Source organism: Papio anubis, chromosome 7 (assembly GCF_008728515.1).
Source record: "Papio anubis isolate 15944 chromosome 7, Panubis1.0, whole genome shotgun sequence".
Classification (NCBI taxonomy): Eukaryota; Metazoa; Chordata; class Mammalia; order Primates; family Cercopithecidae; genus Papio; species Papio anubis.
In genome coordinates this window covers 59,137,844-59,159,352 of record NC_044982.1, presented here as the reverse complement: position 1 = coordinate 59,159,352, position 21,509 = coordinate 59,137,844, and the positions used below count along the sequence as shown (strand labels likewise).

At 33.8% G+C, this 21,509-nt stretch overlaps 1 protein-coding gene across 3 annotated transcripts in view; it reads right to left on the bottom strand.

Moving 5' to 3' along the window:
* Positions 1-21,509, bottom strand: part of MDGA2 (MAM domain containing glycosylphosphatidylinositol anchor 2) — an 840,045-nt gene that overhangs the window by 366,498 nt on the left and 452,038 nt on the right. For 2 of the 3 annotated variants that reach the window (XM_009211479.4, XM_009211478.4), the window contains exon 3: positions 3,702-3,876. In XM_009211479.4, the coding sequence (XP_009209743.3) occupies positions 3,702-3,876 (175 nt within the window). The remainder of the gene's footprint in view (positions 1-3,701; positions 3,877-21,509) is intronic. The other variant, XM_003901752.5, reaches the window with a different exon arrangement.

Sequence of the window (21,509 nt, the reverse complement as noted above, 5' to 3'; positions counted from 1 at the left end):
CGGCCTATAAATATATTTTATAAATAAATTATATTTCCTAAAACTCTTGGAATGCTTTTACAATTCTTAAATGATAAAATTATAGGTCCTATAAATTGAGGAACATGATTATACTAATTTTTCAAACTGTATTCTTGATTAACACAGTAAAAAAAATGCATATGGTAGTTCCTTTATAAAATCTATATAGCTTAATATTTTCTCCTAAATGAAATTTTAGAAAATTATGTGAGAAAAAGTCGCCAATAAAGATACATAAACTTTCTCAAAGTGATAAAAATGTTAATATAGCTATTAAAAAGATTTCAAAATATTGATCTAAAGAAAGTCATTTCATTTTATATTATTCACCATTGTGTTAAATTCCTTTCCTGAAACTACATTTCCTCATCAAAATAATGACTGGTTAGCACGTAATTTTATTTTAGGAAGGTTTTTGCTCTAAAGGTAGAAAGCTGTATCAGAACGTGGGATTTGATGAGAGATACCCATTTTCACTATTATAAAAACTCTCTAAGACTACTGATGCATTACATTAATATCTACATTATGTGTTGTTATACATCAATAGATTATGGGGCAGATTTTAGAGATAATATTTTACAAGGGATTCAAGAATAAATTCTAACATTATTAGTTATTATTTTTGGTAAATCCAAGTCATAGTCTGCCTCAGCTTGGTGTTGTAAAAATATTTTTTACTGCCGATTTTGCATGAGTGTATTTTGTTTTTATGCATATCCTCTTTCCAAGTTCTACCGATGGTGATGAAAGTACCACATGTGAAATCAGTTTAGAAAAAGAAACAGAAACCTACAATGCAGTGGATGATTTTAAAGGCATGATTCCAAACAGAAAAAAAAGTCCTATTTTTTTTAGTATTTCCTAAAATAATTAAAGCAAAAGTACCTGAAATAAATTAAGTCATTCACCTGCTTGTAGTTTATATAAATGAGTATCTATTCAACTAAGCTGTCCAACATCCAATCAAAATTAGAGCACAAATAAATCTTACGGATTATAATTCAAATTTAGACACCGACATTGCCAAATTTAAACATAACATGAATACACTAGTCATGTCTTTATCAGCAACGATAAAGCATGTTTTAAATTATAGAAATTCAGGTAGAGAAAATGTACTTGAACCAAAAAACTCTGGGCTTCAATCAAGGTTGTATTTGGAGCACATGAACTCCTTAGATAGGTCTAGTGATCTCTGTTGTTAAGTGTTCTTATCACTCAAAGCATGTTTGAAAATTTACTATCTGAAGGAATTCATTTATTCAAGCCCTCAAAAATAGGCATAACTACTTTAAATGTATGTTTACATCCACAGAGTAGAAAGATCTCTGGCGCTAAAGGTAAGGCATTCTCTGGGAAATTCATATTAGAGAGATGTCATGTTTATTTATAGAGTGTGGAACTTAACATCATGTTATTTTCTCAAATGGTACAATTTTAGACAGTTGTTAATAAATCCTAGCCACCAAACATGTACTGAAAATAGAACTTCAACATGGTATGCATCACAGTGATATTTCACTGAAATAACATAGAACGAGATGCTTGTCAAGTTGAGGTTGCATGAGAAAGGAAGTCAAAGAAGAGGAAGGTTAACAAAACAAATGTCTTCAGGTGTGGTTGAATGGAAGAGTAGTCAAACTTTAAAAGGCTAGCAGGGTTTGGGAAACCTGGAGAGAACGGTGCTATGATTTCCAGTAAGGTGTGCGATATGAATAAGGTACTCAGGCACAACCCAGTCTGCAGAGCAAGAGATATGAGCAGGTAGAAAGGAGAAGGGATAGTGGAGACTAGCAATGAAAAAGGCTTTCTAGTAAAAGGAAAAAGAGAAATATATTTTTTAAGTCTCTAAAAATGTGAATTTCCCCCTTTATATTTAACTTGTTAACCCAGCAATAGGACATATTTTAAATTATCAGACCTATTGTTGTAGAAACGCAAGCCAAAAACTCCATATTCAAAACCTTTGGAGTATGTGTTTCAGAAATTTTCAGATTTTTGAAAGGTAATATAGTATACATGCCATCTATTATATAACACACTCAGCTGGATCTTTGGCTATATTGTGTAATCAAACACATTTCCTGGGCAAAACGTGATTATTCAAAGTCTGGTAAATAAAGAGTGTAAAGCTTTTTTCTACTTTTCTATTCAAGTCATTTGAGGTCAAATTTTGACACTACACTAGCTAACATCAAGTTTTGCTTACAAAAGTTACAAATAAAACATGCCCACTGGTTTTCAGAATTTTTTAGATTTTAGAATTGTGTTTAAGGTATTGAAGAAGTGTATTTTAAAATTTAATGACTTAAACTACAATAACTAAAAGAGCAGAAGTATGTACTCTAGACTATTATATTACAAAAAGTATTCAGTTCTGTAAATTAAACTTAATCTAATTTAAAATTGCATATGAACAAAAACACTGAAAATATTTGGTCAGGAAAATGGAAGCCAGGGGCCGTATTATTTTGGGTAGTATACAGGTATGGTCAACCTGTGCACCACAATAAGGAAAGGGTGGTACAGGGGATGAAGGTTTCCAAATTATGCTGAGGGAAAAGGGGGAAGGTGCCTTAGGAAATAGAAGATATCAGAGAGGATGAAACAAGGATCTCTCGCCCATCCTTTCCAGAAGGAAAGCAGGTATCTGAAAGTGGAAAGCAAATTCCAAGTGCTGCTTTATCACACACTTCTCAGTCATCTGAATAACTAAATGAGATTCAGCAGAGCATCTCACAAATAGACCATGTATAATTTCAAGCCCCTTCCTAACTATGTAACATCCTATCCTGCACTGAAAGAAAGGAAAGGGAAAAGAAAGGAAGATAGGCAGAAAAACAACATCCTCTCACTTGTTACTTATGTCTAAATTACTTTAAGAAAAGAAAAATAATTACCTTACACTAGAGACTTAAAAATTAAAATGCAAATTCTTGTAAAAACATAATGAAATGATAGAAAAACCTGGGCAAAAGACCAAATTAAATGTAGGCCTTTGCTTTGTTTCGGTGGGGAAATAAGTAAGGAGACCAAAAAGATTTAAAATATTATCATCAAGAGCAAAATGTAGGAAAATGAGACTAAGAACAAAAATAAATCAACAAACACTTTTCAGGTGGCACAGCACTGTCCAGGGTTGGTGCTGATTACTTTTAACAGAGTTGGACCAAACGCAGACTATACGTAGAGATTTTTGGTCATTTACAGGCCAATTCATAATGCTCTGTTTGTATGATGTACATTAAAAAAAAAAAAAAAGAAAGAAAGAATAGCTGTATTCACATGTAGGTAAAATTCACAAACATAAGTTAAACAATATACAGCATGATCCTATTTTAATAAAAATATAAAAATGCATGTATATATGTATATATAAAGATAAAAAACTTATACATTAAAACACTAGTTATTGGTGGGATTACCCATGGTTATTGTCTTCTTGTTAATGTTGTTCCTAAGTGTTCTACAATGAATATGTATTATATCATAGAAGTTATGAAAGTTTCTAGTGAAGATTCCTTTCTTCAGGGATGTTTTAAGGGAGCTATCATTATTTTACACAGTTTTCATTCTCAACTAAACAGAACTCTACGTTTTTTGAGAAAACCATAGACGTGTAGGACAAAAGAAATCCGTACTAGGCTTAATTATAGTTTTCTGGAAAATTTACTTACAGTATACATCCACTCTGATTGACTTTATCGCTGGGGACCCCAAGCCATTCTCTGCTTTACAGTAATACCGGCCTCCTTGGTGTCGCTGAATATTTGTAATCCTCAAAGTCTCATTGAAGACACTTGAGTCTTGGAATCTGTCAGAGGCACTTCCTGCTGTTTTGGTCCACCTGATCTGAGCAAGCATCAACAAAGATTGTTACTTTAGGTTGGTTTCCCCACAGATAAATCAAATAGCAATCACTCATTTGAAGAGTTTGCATTTATAGCTGCTACATTGCCTCTCCCATCAAATTATTGAAAAAAAAAATTAAGGTTTACAGACACGATTGAATTTAAAAAATTTTAATGTAATGTCATCATTGTACAGTGTGTGTAATTTGAATTCAATTGCATAGAATTCATCAATTGCCTAATCAGTGTGGAGGGCAATATAAATTATAACATAAAGGGAGTTAAATATCAGTAGTACATTGAAAATACAGATTAACTTTTCTTTTTGTTGGACATTTAAATTTGTTTTTCATATTTTCCAAACCTTATAAGATTATTTTACTTATTTAGTTCAAGTAGGTTCTCATTTTATTTTTGGACTTGCCTCATTCTTTTATTTGAAATTTCCTATTTGATTTGAATAGTTTAGACATAATACCATAATGGCTTATTGAAATTATGTATAATTTTAAACACCTGGTTGTTTAAGAGTTTTTTTCTTTGATGGCTTTGCTGTAATAAGCTCACAAATGATTTGTCTATTTTGATCATTAGTATTCACTTTACATCAATAATTATTTTTTAAAAAATATGTAAACTTTTCAAGGAGAACATTTCTAGTAAACTGCCAAAACATTTTGAATATCTAAAACATTTCATTATAAACAATACCATTCTTTTAAACACAGCTGTGTACAACAGACTTCGTTCTTGCTAGCAATAATGACTGGTATTCAACTCAACTTTTGTGTATTTTAGTGTATAAAACCTGAATAAAAGCCACACGCTCATACTGTAAAGTGATACAAAATAGAAAGTAAAAATAATTTGATTTTATTTCCCTTCGTGCCCCGCTATATATTTTAGTTTGTTTTTATTTTAAGGTTGAGAAACAGCTGATAGAAATCCTCTGTTCAAACACATATGCTGTGACATGGAAAATGAAACTAAATACTGAATCATCAAAACACAAATCCTATACTATTGCCATTATATATACCTATTTTCATATGCAGTTAATTAAAATGTATGATCTAATGGCATAAAAAGTATCTTTAAAAAGTTATCCACATAATTAAAATATCTGTATAAATATAACCATGTTTGCCCTTAATTGTGAATGGAATAAAAATGTTATTAAGAGATGAATTTTTTAAAAATCTGTAAATCACAAAAAGAAATACCAAATATTTATTCAAAATCTTCTATATATCTGGAATACACAAAGATGCAAATGGCATAATTTCTGATTTCAAGTAGTTTATAAATGTATTACTAATATACCCATAAGAAGAAAAGGAGAATTGTGTAAATTATGTCAAAAATGGAAGCATACTCACACTTTCACTTAGCAATTATCTGGTTAAAATTTACCTTACTAACATATTTGCAAAATAAGGCATAGAAATTAGCCTACTGTATGTGTAAAACTGTAACACTGGAAATGATATAAATGCTAAATGATAGAGAGGTGGTTATAAACTGACTCTAAAATTGAACTGAATACAGTCATTAGAAAAAATAAAATACGAAATGTATTATTAAGTTAAAAAGACAAAAAGCAAGAAACAGAGAATATTCTCATCTGTGTAAAAATAGCATATGTGTATATTTGTGTGTGTAGATATTACTAAATGTTTATTAAAATTACACAAGGAAACATACAAAGCTCTGTAAATGAGACTGGGAGTAAAAAGAGGATAGTGAAATGTGTTCTTTTCTTAAGTTGTACTTTAAATTCTTATTTATACTTAATTTACTTTACCGGAAGCAAATATTGTGTTTATTATAAAGAAGTTTTAAAAAATGAAACAATTCTCAAATGAAACATAGGAAAGAGAAAAGTAAACAATAGAAGTAGAAAGGAATGCAAATAATCACTTAGAAATTATTTTTCCTCCCTTTTTATTCTCTACTTTTAAGAAATAAATACTGAAATATTCCTGAGTAGTAGAAAGACATAAATTTACACATTGGGAGAGTTTACCAAGTCATATGCCTAACTGATGAGAAAAGAAACCTCCATATATACTCTGATAAAAACTGTGACCTCTAAGTCTACAAAGAAAACTGTTCAGCCTTCCAGGAAAAAGGGACTAACTTGTAAGGTCATAGGGCCTGGTCACTCCCTAATGTTAAGTATTTCCTTCTTCTTACACCGCAAATTATTAATCGCCACATGACTGCCCGGGATAAAAACATTTCCCAGTCATCCATTTAGCCACATTCTTGTTGTTTCAAGCAGAAATGTCCTTATAGGGAAGCAGCACTTCATGTTTTGCACATTTTTTGGTAGCTTCCATTTGAACAGTGAGCCGATTTGAAACGAAAATCAAGCACAGAGTAGTAGTAAAATAGAAGAAACCTGAAATCTTGACACCATGGAGTTATACCTACCTAACTTAAACTATTGATAGCCCTGGACTTCTATATGGGGAAAAATAAAATTCTTGTTTACTTCTTCTTCAGGTTTTTCTGTGACTGATAGCCAAACTCAATTCCAACTGATTTTCCTGGAGTGGTATGGAGGTCAGTTTGTCTTCAGGATTCTCATTTCCAGCACCGAAAGCTCAAAAACAGTGGAATAACATCCACATTTACTGAAAAAGGTGAGGGAAAGGGATATCTCCCAATAGCCCATACCCATTCAAGAGCTCATTTGTTCTAGGGTGAAATAAAAATATTCAGTGCTATGCAAACATGTTAACCTCAGGGTTCAAATAGCCCCGCATGATGAAAATCTTTGAAATACTCTAACTCCCAACAAATGAATTGTATCTGAGGTCTGGGATTTTGAGAAGATATAGAAAAGCACATCGCAGTGGGCAGTTAATAGATACTCATTTAATGAATAAGGAGGATTTCCTTGGGTTAGTATACAATTTAAATACTAAGTAAAGTTTCTTAAAACCAAAAGGACATAGAATAAGAAGATCTGTAATAACCTAGCAAAACCTAGAAGTTTGGGGTGGAAATGTAATGCAAAGCAGAGGTAACATTGTAGGGATGGAAGGAAAGGAAAGGAGAGAAAAAAGTTACTCTGGAATCTTAAACTTTGGGATAATTGAAAGGGGAAAATGTATCCCTGTGGGAGAAACAGTTAGGTATCTTGTATATACATTTTAAAAAGCATAAATGTCAATTAAAGTAACAGGAAAAAAATCAGTTTCATTAATGGAAGGAAACATGAGATAAAGTTGGCCAGGCGTGGTGGCTTATGCCTGTAATCCCAGCACTTTGGGAGGCTGAGGCAGGTGGATCACGCGGTCAGGAGATCGAGACCATCCTGGCGAACATGGTGAAACCCCATCTCTACTAAAAATACAAAAAAATTAGCCGGGAGTGGTGGCGAGCACCTGTAGTCCCAGCTACTCAGGAGGCTGAGGCAGGAGAATCGCTTGAACCCAGGAGGCAGAGGTTGCAGTGAGCAGAGATCACACCACTGCACTCCAGCCTGGGCGATAGAGCGAGACTCTGTCTCAAAAAAAAAAAAAAAAAAAAAAAAAAAAAGAAGAGATAAAGGGAAGAGAGTGGAAAAAATATAAACTTGATAAAATGGGCAGAAAAAAAATAGGGCAAAGGTAAAAGAAAAATTTATACTTTAAAATGAATACATATTTAATTTTCATTTTATTTTTAATTGGCAAATATATACGTGTGTACATATACTTGGGGTATGATGTGATGTTTTAATATAAGTTTATATTGTGGAATGATAAATCAAGCACATTGACAAATTCATCTCCTCGAATACTTTTTTGTGTTGAAACATTTGAAATCTACTCTGTTATTAATTTTGAAACCGGTTAACAGTATATTATTATTAACTAGAGTCACCATTCTATGCAATAGACCACTATAGAGTAAGATACAACATTTATATCAGTCATAGACTAGATGTGAATAGACTGAATTTGCCCACTGAAAGAGCCTACTAGACTGAATTTAAAAGTTAAAAGAAGCTTGCGTGTAATTAACATCTAATAACAATAAATGATTGGAACAATAGAAAACTGGAAGCCAACATGGGAAAAGAAGGCATGGATAAAGTTGTAATGGAATTATGTAAACTAAAAATCAATCAACCAATTAGGAGTGCTATATATATATAATATCATGTGATATATATAATATGTGTATATATAATCTTGTAATGTGTAATCTTAATACGTATATTAAGATTAAATTAATAATAAATTTGCAGTTAAAAACTAACAGGAAGAGAAAGGCATCACTTTTTGTAATATTAAAAGTCAAAAGCATAAATATATTACTTGTAATTGGTATTCAGTAAAGTACAGAGCCACTAAAGACAAAAAGCAAACAAAATTAAAAAGGGAAGAATTTGACAAACATTCAATTGCAGTAGAAAGTTCCAATACAGCTCTCTGAGATTCAGGCAGTTCTTGATAGTGCAACTTTTTTAGTTAAGAGGAAAGACAGGACAAACTAAAAAACTACAATCAACATATAAGACTAATAAATATACAGAAAGTCGTCTATCCACAGGATTAGTAATTTTTTTCTTACGTGCATTAAATATTTACAAAAATTGATCATGTAGTTGATAGCAAAGTAAAACTTTACTAATAAAAAATTAGAGGTAGGACAGGCATGCTATCAAAACTTAGTTCAATACGTTATAAATAACTTATCAAAAGTTGACTAATACACGGAAACCTTTATTCACATTGTTATTGTTCAAAGAGAAAATTAAAAAGAAAATTGCTAAGTATCCAGAAGTCAATGAATAGAAAACCATTTCATACTAAAACCTATCAATACAGTTGTACTGGTCTGTTTTCACACTGCCCATAAAGACATACCTGAGACTGAGAAGAAAAAGAGTTTTAATTGGACTTACAGTTCCAAATGGCTGGCAAGGCCTCAGAATCATGGCAAGAGGCAAAAGGCACTTCTTACATAGTGGTGGCAAGAGAAAATGAGAAAGAAGCAAAAGCAGAAACCCCTGATAAACCCGTCAGATCTTGTGAGACTTATTCACTATCACAAGAATAGCACAGGAAAGATCGGCTCCCATGATTAAGTTACCTCCCAGAATATGTGGAAATTCCGGTAGATAAAATTCAAGTTGAGATTTGGGTGGGGACACAACCAAACCATATCAACAGTGAAAAGAATACATATAGGAAAATATAAACCTTAAGTACTCTCTACATATTAAAGAATGAATGAATGAATAAATAACTCATCTGAATTTATTTTAACTTAATGCAGTACTCATCGGAATTTATTTTAATTTAATTTTGGCTTGAGCTGTATCCTAAACTACTGCTTGAGATTGTTTAGGAGAGAGGAACAGGCAAAAAGCATCTGCTAGTTGTTTTTCACAGAAGGTTCTAGAAGCTGCCTCATGACACTGCTTATATGATATGGTTATTCTTCCTTAGTTACAAGAAATGCTGGGAAATATACTCTTTACTCTGAATAGCATCTTCTTCCTCTCCCCCAGCTAAAATTTGATAGTTCCTTAATTCTGGAAAAACAGAAGAGTGGATGTTTGGGACAACCCCTAGTTTCACAATGTGAATAAAATACATCCAAATTTCAGATATGCTATTGCATTAGTCCATTCTCATGCTGCTATGAAGAAATACCCAAGACTAGGTAATTTATAAAGGAAACAGGTTTAATTGACTCACAGTTCTACATGACTGGTGAAGCCTCAAGAAACTTACAATCATGGGGGAAGGGGAAGCAAAAACATCCTTTTTCACATGGCGGCAGGAGACAGAAGTGCTGAGCAAAGTTGGAAAAGGCCCTTAAAAACCCATGAGATCTTATGAGGACTCACTCACTATCACGAGAACAGCATGGGGGGAACCACCCCCATGATTCAATTATCTCTCACTGGATCCCTTCTACCACACATGGGGGTTGTGGGAACTATAATTCAAGGTGAGATTTGAGTGAGGACACAGCCAAACCATATGGGCTATATTATTACATTTGTGTTTAAATCCTCTTACAATATAACATTAAACTCATTTCTGTAAAAATAACATTAACAGAAAAAGAATGATACGAGAGTTTAGGAAATACTTTTCTTGGTAACTCTTCCTAATCTGAAGAAACAATATGGAGATTCTCTTATTTTAGGCCTATTCAATTCCCAATAGTATTACAGATAGAGATAAAGATATAGATATAGATACAGATACAGATATAGATATTTCCTGAAACATCATTGCTTTTACATAGCCTTAAATAAAATCAGTATTGACTGAGATAGTCTTAGGAAAATATTAAAACCTGAAGCATAGATAGACTTGGCTGAATCCAAAAAGTATATTGTGTAGATGCAACAAACTCAATAAAAACTTTGACCTGAGGCTTCTAGGTTGCCCCATTTAATTAATGTCTAGTGAATGAGGATTTGTACACTGAAGATCCTTTCTATTGTTTGCCAAGGAGTTCAGCCAGATGTACTCAGATCAATGTGAGCATTGTCCCAGCATTATTTATACTCTGAAGGAAGATCCTTTAGCAGTAAGAGAATCCTTGAGAGAAAATCAGATAAACATCACCTGACCTGCTATAATTATTGGGATGATCTGCCACCAGAGCCTTGGGAACTAAACCTAAAAAGGTACAGAGTGCCAGCTTGCAAGAGTATTAAGAACTATCAATGGTATGTAATTATTAATAGGCAGTGTTTATTAGAGTTTTCAAAATAAAAGTTATTCCTTTCTCCTGCACTGATATCAGGGAAAATTACAGAAGAAATAAGTTCTCTTTGAATTACTTAATAGAATAAGTGGAATTCTGAATGGCACAGGACTCTAGAGCATACAGGTACAATTTTTAATAAATTGTATCAGTCTACAATAATTATAGCAATATGTCTCACTTATTTCTAAATCTGTTTTTATAAAAAAAGAACCACAATTTTCTAACAAAGCAAAAAAAAAAAAAAAAATTAACCTTAACAATTCTCTACTCTATGCATAAAAAACCATTTTTCTAGTATACCCAGAATATTAGGGACCATGATTACTATTACTATTACCACCACCACTACTACTACTAAGATGCAATTTGAAATATTTCTACAAGATATATGCAGATAAGAAGCTCATGACAGTAATAGAAAAAGGGAGACTGGCCAGCTCTTGGGGAGGTCAAGGCAGAAGGATGGATTGAAGCCAGGAGTTTGAGACCAGTCTGGGCAACATAGAGAGATCCCTCTCTCTACAAAAACTAAAAATAAAACAATTTCCTGGCTGCAGTGAGTTATGATGGCACTCCAGCCCAGGCAGCAAAGTGAGACACTGTCTCACCATAAATAAACAAATAGGAGGAGTCTGAAGAACAAGGGATTCACAAAGCAGGTCTACTCACTATGCAGAAAACAGAATGATGAAGAGGGACCCATCACGGTAGACAAGAAACAGAGGTAAAATACCGGGGCGAGGACATGATATTTCTGAACACTAGACGGGCCTTAAAGCAGATAGCAATAGGTTTTCTGATCCTTTTTTGCATTTGTCTTTTCTTTGAATTTAACCTTTGAGGAATGTATTCACCTCTTGTGTGAATAAACAATCAGAGAAAACAGATAAACTTAGTACTTTTCTTAAACAGCATCAGACTTCCTATATGCATCTGAAGCACTACGATAGGGCCTGCTGGCACTATTTCACACCAGAGGTGACAGAGAAGGGTACATCTTGGTGCAAATGCTTATAAATATAAAATGCTGGAAATTAATGCAATCATCATAGAAAAGTTTGATTTTGTAGCATGGCCAAGACATTACTCCTGGTCCCCAAACCACCATTATCAGAATTCGATTTCTTTAAAAGTTTACAAAACGTTATTGTTCCATCCTCTGATTTTAATGCCATGACATGCTTAGAAGGTAAGAAAACTTTTTCTCCCCATTTTACAGCTCCAGTCCTTCCATGGCCATGAGACTATGTGCTATTATATACTGGGATCCTTTCTGACTTGAAAGTTCTCCCTTTTTCCTTCATTTAGTATCTAGTTAACACCCTCTGGTCCTCCAGATATCATTTTATTAGAAAGCTTTCCATCTCTCATAGAGCTCTATTATGTCCTGCCCCCTTTGTTGCCATGGCACTCTGAGATTCCCTCTGTGAGAGTGCTTATCACATGCTTTAGAAATCAGCTGTTTAGATGTTGTAGGAGACAACTGGTGTTCTGTCTGATTCCCTTAGAACCCTTTACCTTTCCTATATGCTACCTCACTAGACATTTTGTTTTTCATGAAATGAAAACACTAGGGATTCAGAGTTACCTGCAGTCAGAGGGAAATCCTGGGAAATCTTGGGAGTTTATTCCCTACCCCTGTGACTCTTAGCCGATGAATGATTATTGTGGAATATGAAAGCGCTGCTCCCGTGCCTCTAGATGGGATAGATTCTGCAGCATAATTTACACCCCAATTTCTTTGCAGTGTCAGGCTGATGCCAACCTCGTGAAACCACATCCTGGCCCAGCTTCCTCCCTTTCCTCTCCTGCTTTCTTGCTCCATTATCAGTTTCTCCTAAGGGCATTTCCTTAATAAATCACTTGCACATGAATCCTCATCTCAAGCTCCATTTCTAAAGAATCAGACCAAAAACAATGACTTTGCCTTAACCAATGGTAAGTTCATTAAGGCAAGAACTATTCTTAAACTTGGTATCTCCAGCCCAAATAACTGAGCCTGAGACATAGTAATGATTAAAAAATATATATATATCATTGTTGCTTGAATTGATTCCTGGCACTATAATTCTGCTCAGAATACAATTATGAATTAGACAAAATTCCACTCCACGATGCATCCAAAATAGAATGAATTTAGTCTATTTTGGTGGTGTTTACTTATCTCCCTGACTTCTGAACAATTGACTGCCTTAAAGCCTCATCATTTTCTTTGTACATTCACTTCCTCAGTCACTTTATGGAGTACTTTAAATACCATTTATGTAATGATGGTTCCTAAATTCGTATTTGTAGTTCAGGCCTCTCCTTTGAATCCCAGACTTTTAGCCACCAAGTGCCTGCTCTCCATTGCCAACATAACATATCCAAAATGAACTCTTGATCTCCCCTCCAAACCAACTCTCCCAGTCTTTCCCATCTCGATTAATGGTAACTCCATCCTTCCAGTTATTCAGACCAAAACTTTACAGTCCACCTTGATGAAAAGAGAATGCTAATAAAAACACAAAATACTAGTATTTATCTTAGTTATAAAGAAACTATATTGCATCTGTGATAGACTTTAAAACGTGTTTTATAACTTGAAAAGTAGTAAAATAGTCATTTACTAAATTTTCTTGTTTTTCAGGGATCCCCAAGACCCCATCAAGGTTCAATGATTCACAGAGGACTTTGTGGAACTCATTATACAGTCTCTGACTGATGGTTTCACTTACAATTTTTTTGACTTAGTGATTTTTCTACTTGACTTTTGACTTTATGATGGTGTGAAAAAATACACATTCAGTAGAAACCATACTTCAAATTTTGATCTTTTCAATAAATTACAGGAGGTATTCAACACTTTATTACAAAATAGGCTTTTTGTTAGATGATTTTGCCCAGTTGTATGATAATGTAACTGTTCTGAGCATGTTTAACTATCATGTTAAGGTAGGCTAAGCAAAGCTATGATGTTCAGTAGGTTAGGTAAATTAAAGCATTTTTTTCTACTTATAGTGGGTTTATTGGAATGTAACCTCATTGTAAGTCAAGAAGCATATGTATAGTTATATTCATGACTATGATATATTATAGTGAAAGAAGACAAAGCACAATTAATATAAGGAAAAGGTGTATTGGGCAAAGTTTAGTGAAAAAAGGATACAAGCTCCTGAGTCCTCTCCCTATGGAGTCACATAGGACATGTTTAATGTTGAATATGACAGCTCTTGGGAAATGCTATCTACCAGGGAAGTTCATTAGAAACTCAGTGCCCAATATTTTTGCTGGGGGCTGGCCACTTACGCACCCTCTGCCCAGTATATCAAAATTCCAGTCTCCCAAAACTAAAGCAAATTTCCAGCATAAGCTGTATTGTTTGCAAGAAAAGAAGAAGAAGAAGAAAGAAGAAGAAGAAGAGGAAGGAGGAGGAGGAGGAGGAGGAGGAGGAGGGGAGGAGGAGGAGGAAGAAAAAAATAGACATAGTGAGCCATTCTTATCAGCTGGAGAATGGTGGGACCTCTCTTGAAATCCAGATTCACAGATGCCAGCCAAAGGCCAACCTTGCAAGCAAGCATGGCATTTTCAAGCTTGCTAGATTAACTATTTTCTTTTTTTACACACATATAGTATACTGTGTAAGCATAAGTGTCACGTGGGAATTCTGAAGAAGCTCCTTAAAAGGAGCTTATCTTTCTAGCTTTTCTTCCTTATTCCTGAAATTCAAATGTGATAGCTGGGAATTCAGGATCCAATTTAAATTGTGGGCATACCTCAAGATAGAAGTCACGTGCTAAGAATGGGTCCCTGGTGACACCATGAAGCCACTATACCATCTCAATAATCTCTATCACTAAACTTTCTTTTCTGTGAGCAGAATTGATGTCTATCTTGTTTTAACTATTATTTCTAAATTCAGAATTAGCAGCCAAACAATTTATAATAAAAAATTAATTAATAAAAATTAAACAAATACATTTTTAAAATGTGAAGGCCCTGTAAATAAAAGACCTTCTCTGTTAATCAAATGCAAAATAATAAAAGTAATGCCCTTGAAGAAACAACTAAAAGTAACTAAAGAAATAAATGAAACTGCATTCATTAGAAATGCTATATTTTAAAAATCTAAAAAAAAAAAATATATATTGAGTAGTAGCTCATGAGGGAAAGAATAAACTATTCATTTAAAAAAATTAAACTGGGCCTTTAATAGCCTAAAACAGGAAATCATAGCTTAATTATCAATATGTCATTTTTATGTAGGTAAAGATGCTGTCATGACATACAGCATATTCCAAGCCCTTTTTTGTAATGAGAGTTAATAAACACAGGATGATATTCCAGTTGGCTGTAATGTTTCTCCCATAACTTCAAAAGATTTTCCTGATCTAAATTTGGCACTTTTATACTTAATAATCAATATTGATTTATCACACATTTTACAAATGGAAGATATTTTTTACGTGTTGCTATGGAACAGCATTTCCATCTTTTCCTTGTGAGTTTCTTATGGGAATTTTTTTTCACCATTACTCTCAATCTTGTTGAAAATGAAGCAGAAATTCCTTTAATCATTTTTTATAATAGAATATAATCTAAATTAACAATATTACAAACACTGAAGAGTATTAGAAATGTAATAAAAAATAAATTGCTCTGTTCCACCGTGCTCTACTACAGTCATATTTACATCTATTCATAAGGTAACCAAATAAACTCCTGCTATTTAAGGGATAAAACACGAGCACTATTATATAACAGCATAATTATAGAAAATGGGATGCTTCCAAGGCATATAGGTTTGACATAGATGTTTGTAATTACACCATTCAAGTATTCTCCTGGCAGGTAAATTTAGCCAGACTACACCAAATACATAATACAGTGCAATTCTAACAGTGTTTTCTAATAATTAATCTAAAATCCCCCCCAAAACAAGTTACATTAAAATGGCTTAAGGAATATTACAGAGTGAATCATCTGCCCCTCTGCATTTTTCCAGGCACCTAGAACTGGGAAGAGAAAATTAACATCTCCAATTCCTATGGGTACATTTTTACCTCACATTTTGCCACTATAATATTTGAACTACTTTTAGAAAACTAAGAAGAACAAGAAAAACAACATATTTTATGGGTACCTTGCAACATTTGGAGATGTCGATGACCTTTACATCCAACTGTCAGTTTACAATTTAAACTCCATTCAACATCCAGATGATTGAAAAATATCAATAAGATATGCAAAACTAAACGGAGGCATAAGAAATAATATACAATAAAGAGGACCATGTTAAATGTTCATGTAAATAGCCCAATTTTAGGACCAATGATTCAGAGAGCATTAACAGTACACTATTCCTACACACATTTGAAATATTTCAACCCACTAGATTAATGTCAGGGTTAAATATTGCAACAATTTATATTTAACCTCTTTGGATTTTGAATAAAGCTTAAAAAGATAAGAAATGTGAATAATTTGTCACTGGATTTTCTATTGGGAACTTTTCAATAATTGTTTTCATGTAAACTCCACTAGTAAATATATTGTAGTCTTCAATTTGTGATGACTAAATTGAGATTCAGAAATATTAACTAAGTTTCCTAGTACTGCAAAATTAGTAAATAGTGGTTCCAGGATTCCAAAAAGTATCTGTATGACTGTTGTTTTACTGAAAGTCACACATATTTACTAAGGACTTATGTGTGCAAATTATTTATTAATGTATCTCATTTAATCCTCCTAAGAATCACATCAACTAAGTACTATATCCTCACTTTACAGATGAGGAAACTGATGCTGCAGACAGGAAAATGATTTTCCCAGATTTCAAAGTAGTATATGAGCAAGCTAGGATGGAAGTCCCACGCCATCTGAGTCCAGAGCCTATGCTCAATCTCACTTTGATATTAAGAGACATTGACTCCAGTAGCTTTAATTTAGGTAGACCAGAAAACCTTTCTTCAAGAACAAGTGAAAATAGAAGGTTGCTGTAACTCTTGGTAAACTGAGCACACATTATTAAATTTTATTCACCGTTGTAAAGTTTCCTATACATATTTACATATCTATCAGATTTTTTTCCTAATTGAAATGGAAATGAAGAATAAAACACAAAGTTATCCTATAATAACAATACCTGGGTTTCTTGGAACTGAATGTTCCTGGGACGAAAAGATAAGAAAAAAAATTGAACCTGCATGTTTGAAAAAAAGAGAGAAGATGGAGAATTCAAAGTTAAAATAAAAAAGGTCTATCTGAGAACCTTCGTAAAACAGAGTGTTCTTTTCCACAAATAGCAGGGAAATGACAGGACATAATCATCAACATATTGGCAGCTTCCAGACATGTCTTGGGTAGCAAGTTAGATATTTTGACTTTTGTTCAAAGACGGTAAGAACAAATGGGTTATGGGAGTAGATGGATAGGAAAGTTCTCAACATGATTGCCCCATATGACCAAAGGATACAGTTTATTGGACACTCATCATCTCTTTCAATTTTTGACTAGAAGGCCTTCTTGCAATTCAGGGGCCAGAAAGCCAAAATCTACATTTACCAGACTCCCTTGCTCTAAGCTTGCAGACTGGGTATACCATCAAGAATTCAGAACCAGATTAAGTGGGAAGAGATGTGCTTTGTAGATAATCAGTTTTTGTTGGTGCAAATCATAGTATACATGGTTAAGAAACAGATCCAACAGTTTTAGGGCAGGCTTCTTCATCCTTCGATTATAACTAACATATATTTTTCTTGGACCTTGGTAGGGAGGGTTACTTTGTTTTTCTTTTTTTTTTTTTTTTTTTGAGAGGGAGTCTGGCTCTGTCGCCCAGGCTGGAGTGCAGTGGCCAGATCTCAGCTCACTGCAAGCTCTGCCTCCTGGGTTTACGCCATTCTCCTGCCTCAGCCTCCCGAGTAGCTGGGACTACAGGCGCCCGCCACTTCGCCCGGCTAGTTTTTGTATTTTTTAGTAGAGACGGGGTTTCACCGTGTTAGCCAGGATGGTCTCGATCTCCTGACCTCATGATTCGCCCGTCTCGGCCTCCCAAAGTGCTGGGATTACAGGCTTGAGCCACCGCGCCCGGCTTGTTTTTCTAATAGAAGAAGCAGTTATCTTGGTGGGCAAGTGCTGTGATACTATTCTGTATGTTATTCTTGCAGGCATAACCTTAGGACGTTTCTCTGCAGACTTTACTTTATGTTTTGTAAGGAATTAATTACCTAGAGTAATCCACTTGTGTTTAAACAAGCTAAATGAATTCTATTATCTGTAGTTGAACCCTGACTGATAAACCTTTTCTCCCTTCACTCTCCACTGCCCTCAATGAGGTTCACCTTTAAAGCCAGGCCAAGGAAAGTGAAGTGTAAAGTCAGGACTACTATGCCACCTCTACAGCCCCCACTCTCCAACACTATGCTCCCTCCAGGGAATTACCTGTGGCACCTATAGATGAAAACTGCAGCTTTGTTCCAAAATTATAAATCAACACCAAGAATCTAACTGCCCAGCAAAATTTATATATTGACAGATACTCTTAGCTGCCTAAGTATTATCTGTAAATCCATGAGTTTAAATAATGGTTTTCAATTCTATAATTTTAATGAGAGGAAGAGGAATGATGGAAAATAGGAGGGCATTGGTAACTGAAGAGAGAAGTAGCACCATCAACAGAGTGTGAACAATCAGAAGTTACATTCTGCTGAATAAAAACATTACTTGGTACTACTTGAAACATGCAGAAGCTACTCTGAATAATTCATAAAGACTTTAATGTATCTTTATGAAAGTAACTGAAAGTACTGAAAGTAACTGCTATTATAAAAGAGTTTCACACTCAGTATTTAAATTATCAATGTACTTACATTTTAATAAATAACTTTATAAAGTTTAAAACTAAAAGTTGGCCGGGCGTGGTGGCTCACGCCTGTAATCCCAGCACTTTGGGAGGCCAAGGCAGGTGGATCACGAGGTCAGGAGATCGAGACCATCCTGGATAACACTGTGAAACCCTGTCTCTACTAAAAATACAAAAAATTAGCCGGGTGTCGTGGCGGGCGCCTGTAGTCCTAGCTACTTAGGAGGCTGAGGCAGGAGAATGTCATGAATCCAGGAGGCAGGGCTCTTACAGTGAGCAGAGATAGCGCCACTGCAGTCTCGCCTGGGCAAAAGGGCGAGACTCCGTCTCAAAAACAAACAAACAAACAAACAAAAGAAACCTAAAAGTTTGCTGTTTGACAGTAAATTATGTTACAAGTTCATCTATCCACGTAAAGATAAAATCAAAATCTGCAAAAACCCATGAATACTTAGTTTCATCTTGACATAAATGAAGCTATATTTCACAATACTTACAATCCATTAGATCTTATAACTGTGAGAGAACTGCATATAAAACACTAAACTATATGTTAGGTAAAATATAAATAAAATTCTTATTACAAAACTGATATATTAAAATCTACGTCAAAATTACAATGTGTATGATAAAGATTTGTTCATCTCTCCTTACACACTTAGTTTTCAAGCTAGAAATTATGTGAACATATATTCAATTTGCATCAGTGTATTGTCCTTAATTTCTTAAAAAGTCCAACTTTGTACTTTAGCCTTGGTTGTCACTTTCTTAAGGATATCTCATTGTTTTGAATACTCTTCATGTGATATGCAATATGAGTAAGGTGGGTGAGAAATAGCAAGATGGCAGAAGGAGAAAAAAAATGAGGAATTACAGGTCCTAAAATTCAAAGAAAAAGATGTTACTGTAGAAAATGGTATGCAAAGGGCGGGAAAACAACATTTTGTTACAGTTTATAAAAGAAACTATGCTATGTGGTTAACCAGAAGGAAGAGTATTGACCTAATAGCATATTAGACTGTTTTAATTCAAACCTACATTTAGACACTTCTGGGAACATTTCACTCCCACCACAAGGATTGGGGAGAGAGAACTCAAACCTTTAAAACTTATGAATTAGAACCCCTACTAATGGATCTCTCTATTAGCCCCACAACTTGCACTCAGATTCTCTAAGAAAATAGGCGATACAATTGAAACTATTCAGTCTGTTTGTTGCCTCCTGAACTATTGAGTGTAACCCTTAAAAGGTTTTCGTCTACCTGGCTAGCTCAAATTAAAACCAGCAAAATATCTTTTTTAAATATTTCTTTTTCTTGTCACTGAACTTACTTTTTACATTCAGATAATAAACCCAAAATCACATAGCAATAAAAATAAAATAACCAGACACAGTAACTTAATATTGTCTCAATAATATATGCATGTGTATATGATATAAATACTTATATCATTAAATTATAAATATTAAATATAAATATTCATACTATATATCATATAAATGCATATATGTAGATACATGTGAAACTATAATCATGAGTCATCTAGTATAATAACAAACCCGCTAGTATACAAAATACCATGAGGTAAATTATAGACACCGTTTATCAATTATCAATTAAGGTTTGGACATACCTTAAATTTTGGTTTATCATAGCAATTTTCACATATTGTATTCCTTAAGTAAAGGAAACGATAAAAACCTAGGATCTCAGTATTCCAATGCACATCTACCACTGCAACTTCTATACCTCATTCCCAAGAAGCCCCGGGATATTAAATATGTTCAAATATCAATTCCTCTGGCAAGAGTACATGTTAAAGATACAACGCCAAGAGGAAATAAATGTATATTGAACTTATCAGGCCACAGTAAATGACACACATTCCAAGATGCTACTGTGGCATTTCATGATAAGGATTTTTGCCTCACCTCATACATTTATACATTCATTATTTTAGGTAAGAGTCTCACTGCAACTCTCATTGCAAAATGAATACAATGCACATAAGACTTCTAACAAATAGCAAATGCTAGAGTTCATAGAAAGGCATTGTATCATAGAAATGTATTTTTATCCTTCCCTAATATTCTTTGATGGAAGTATTTACTTAATTTTGTCATTTCAGTCAATTATGGTATATTTACAAAGTTGGCTTAATTGTCTTTAATTAAGAAATTAGTGTTCATATGTGTAACAATTTGAACATGTAATTATGATACCTAATTATATAATTAGAGTATGTTGAAATGATCAAAATCTTCATTATCTTACTGATTTTAAGAGTACAAGATATTTATTAAGCATCTCAAGCATCACTTACAATATTGTCTTCCAAATTGCTTACTTTCCAAAGTTAACAAGACTTGAAAGACAAATAAAGAGAAGCTAATGACAGAAGTCATGTATCCTACTAGGTCATAAAACAATTTTTGCTTATCACATCCTATGACATACCAAAATGCCTATTAGTAATAGCTCTTGTTTCTTCGGATCAATCATTCAATTTATTAATTTATAATATACTCATTACTTAAAAGTTTTGACTGGGAAGAAATTTTTCTTAGTCCTGGAATTATGATACAAAAAAGTTTCAGTGTCTTTTGAAGGAGGAGGTTTCATTGTTTTTGCTTTTTTAGAAACTCATCCTTGAAAGAATAATGTGAACAAACTAATAGCAATTCAGACAGTGTAGGCAGAGGGGTCTTATAAACCTTTCTGTTCCTCACAGTGTTTGCTAAATGAGTAGATTAATAACAGTTATCTTAGTCTGAATCCTTTAAAAAGACCAGAGACTGAAGCAAGGATTAGAGTATTGACATTTTCTTTGAAAGGTGCAAGCTCGGGAAATGAAGATGTGGGAAGAAAAGGTGATGCACAATCTTGTGGCAAGGAAAAATGTGAGGAAATGCAATGAGTGTGTTGTTCGTGATATGCCTTTCTTCTGCATAACAGATTATCTGGAAGGTTTGCGAAGGAAAAACATACTTCCATTGCCATTCCCTGAGGGGAGAAATAATAATAAAAAATTATCTGTCTTACCCCTTCCTGTTTCCCATA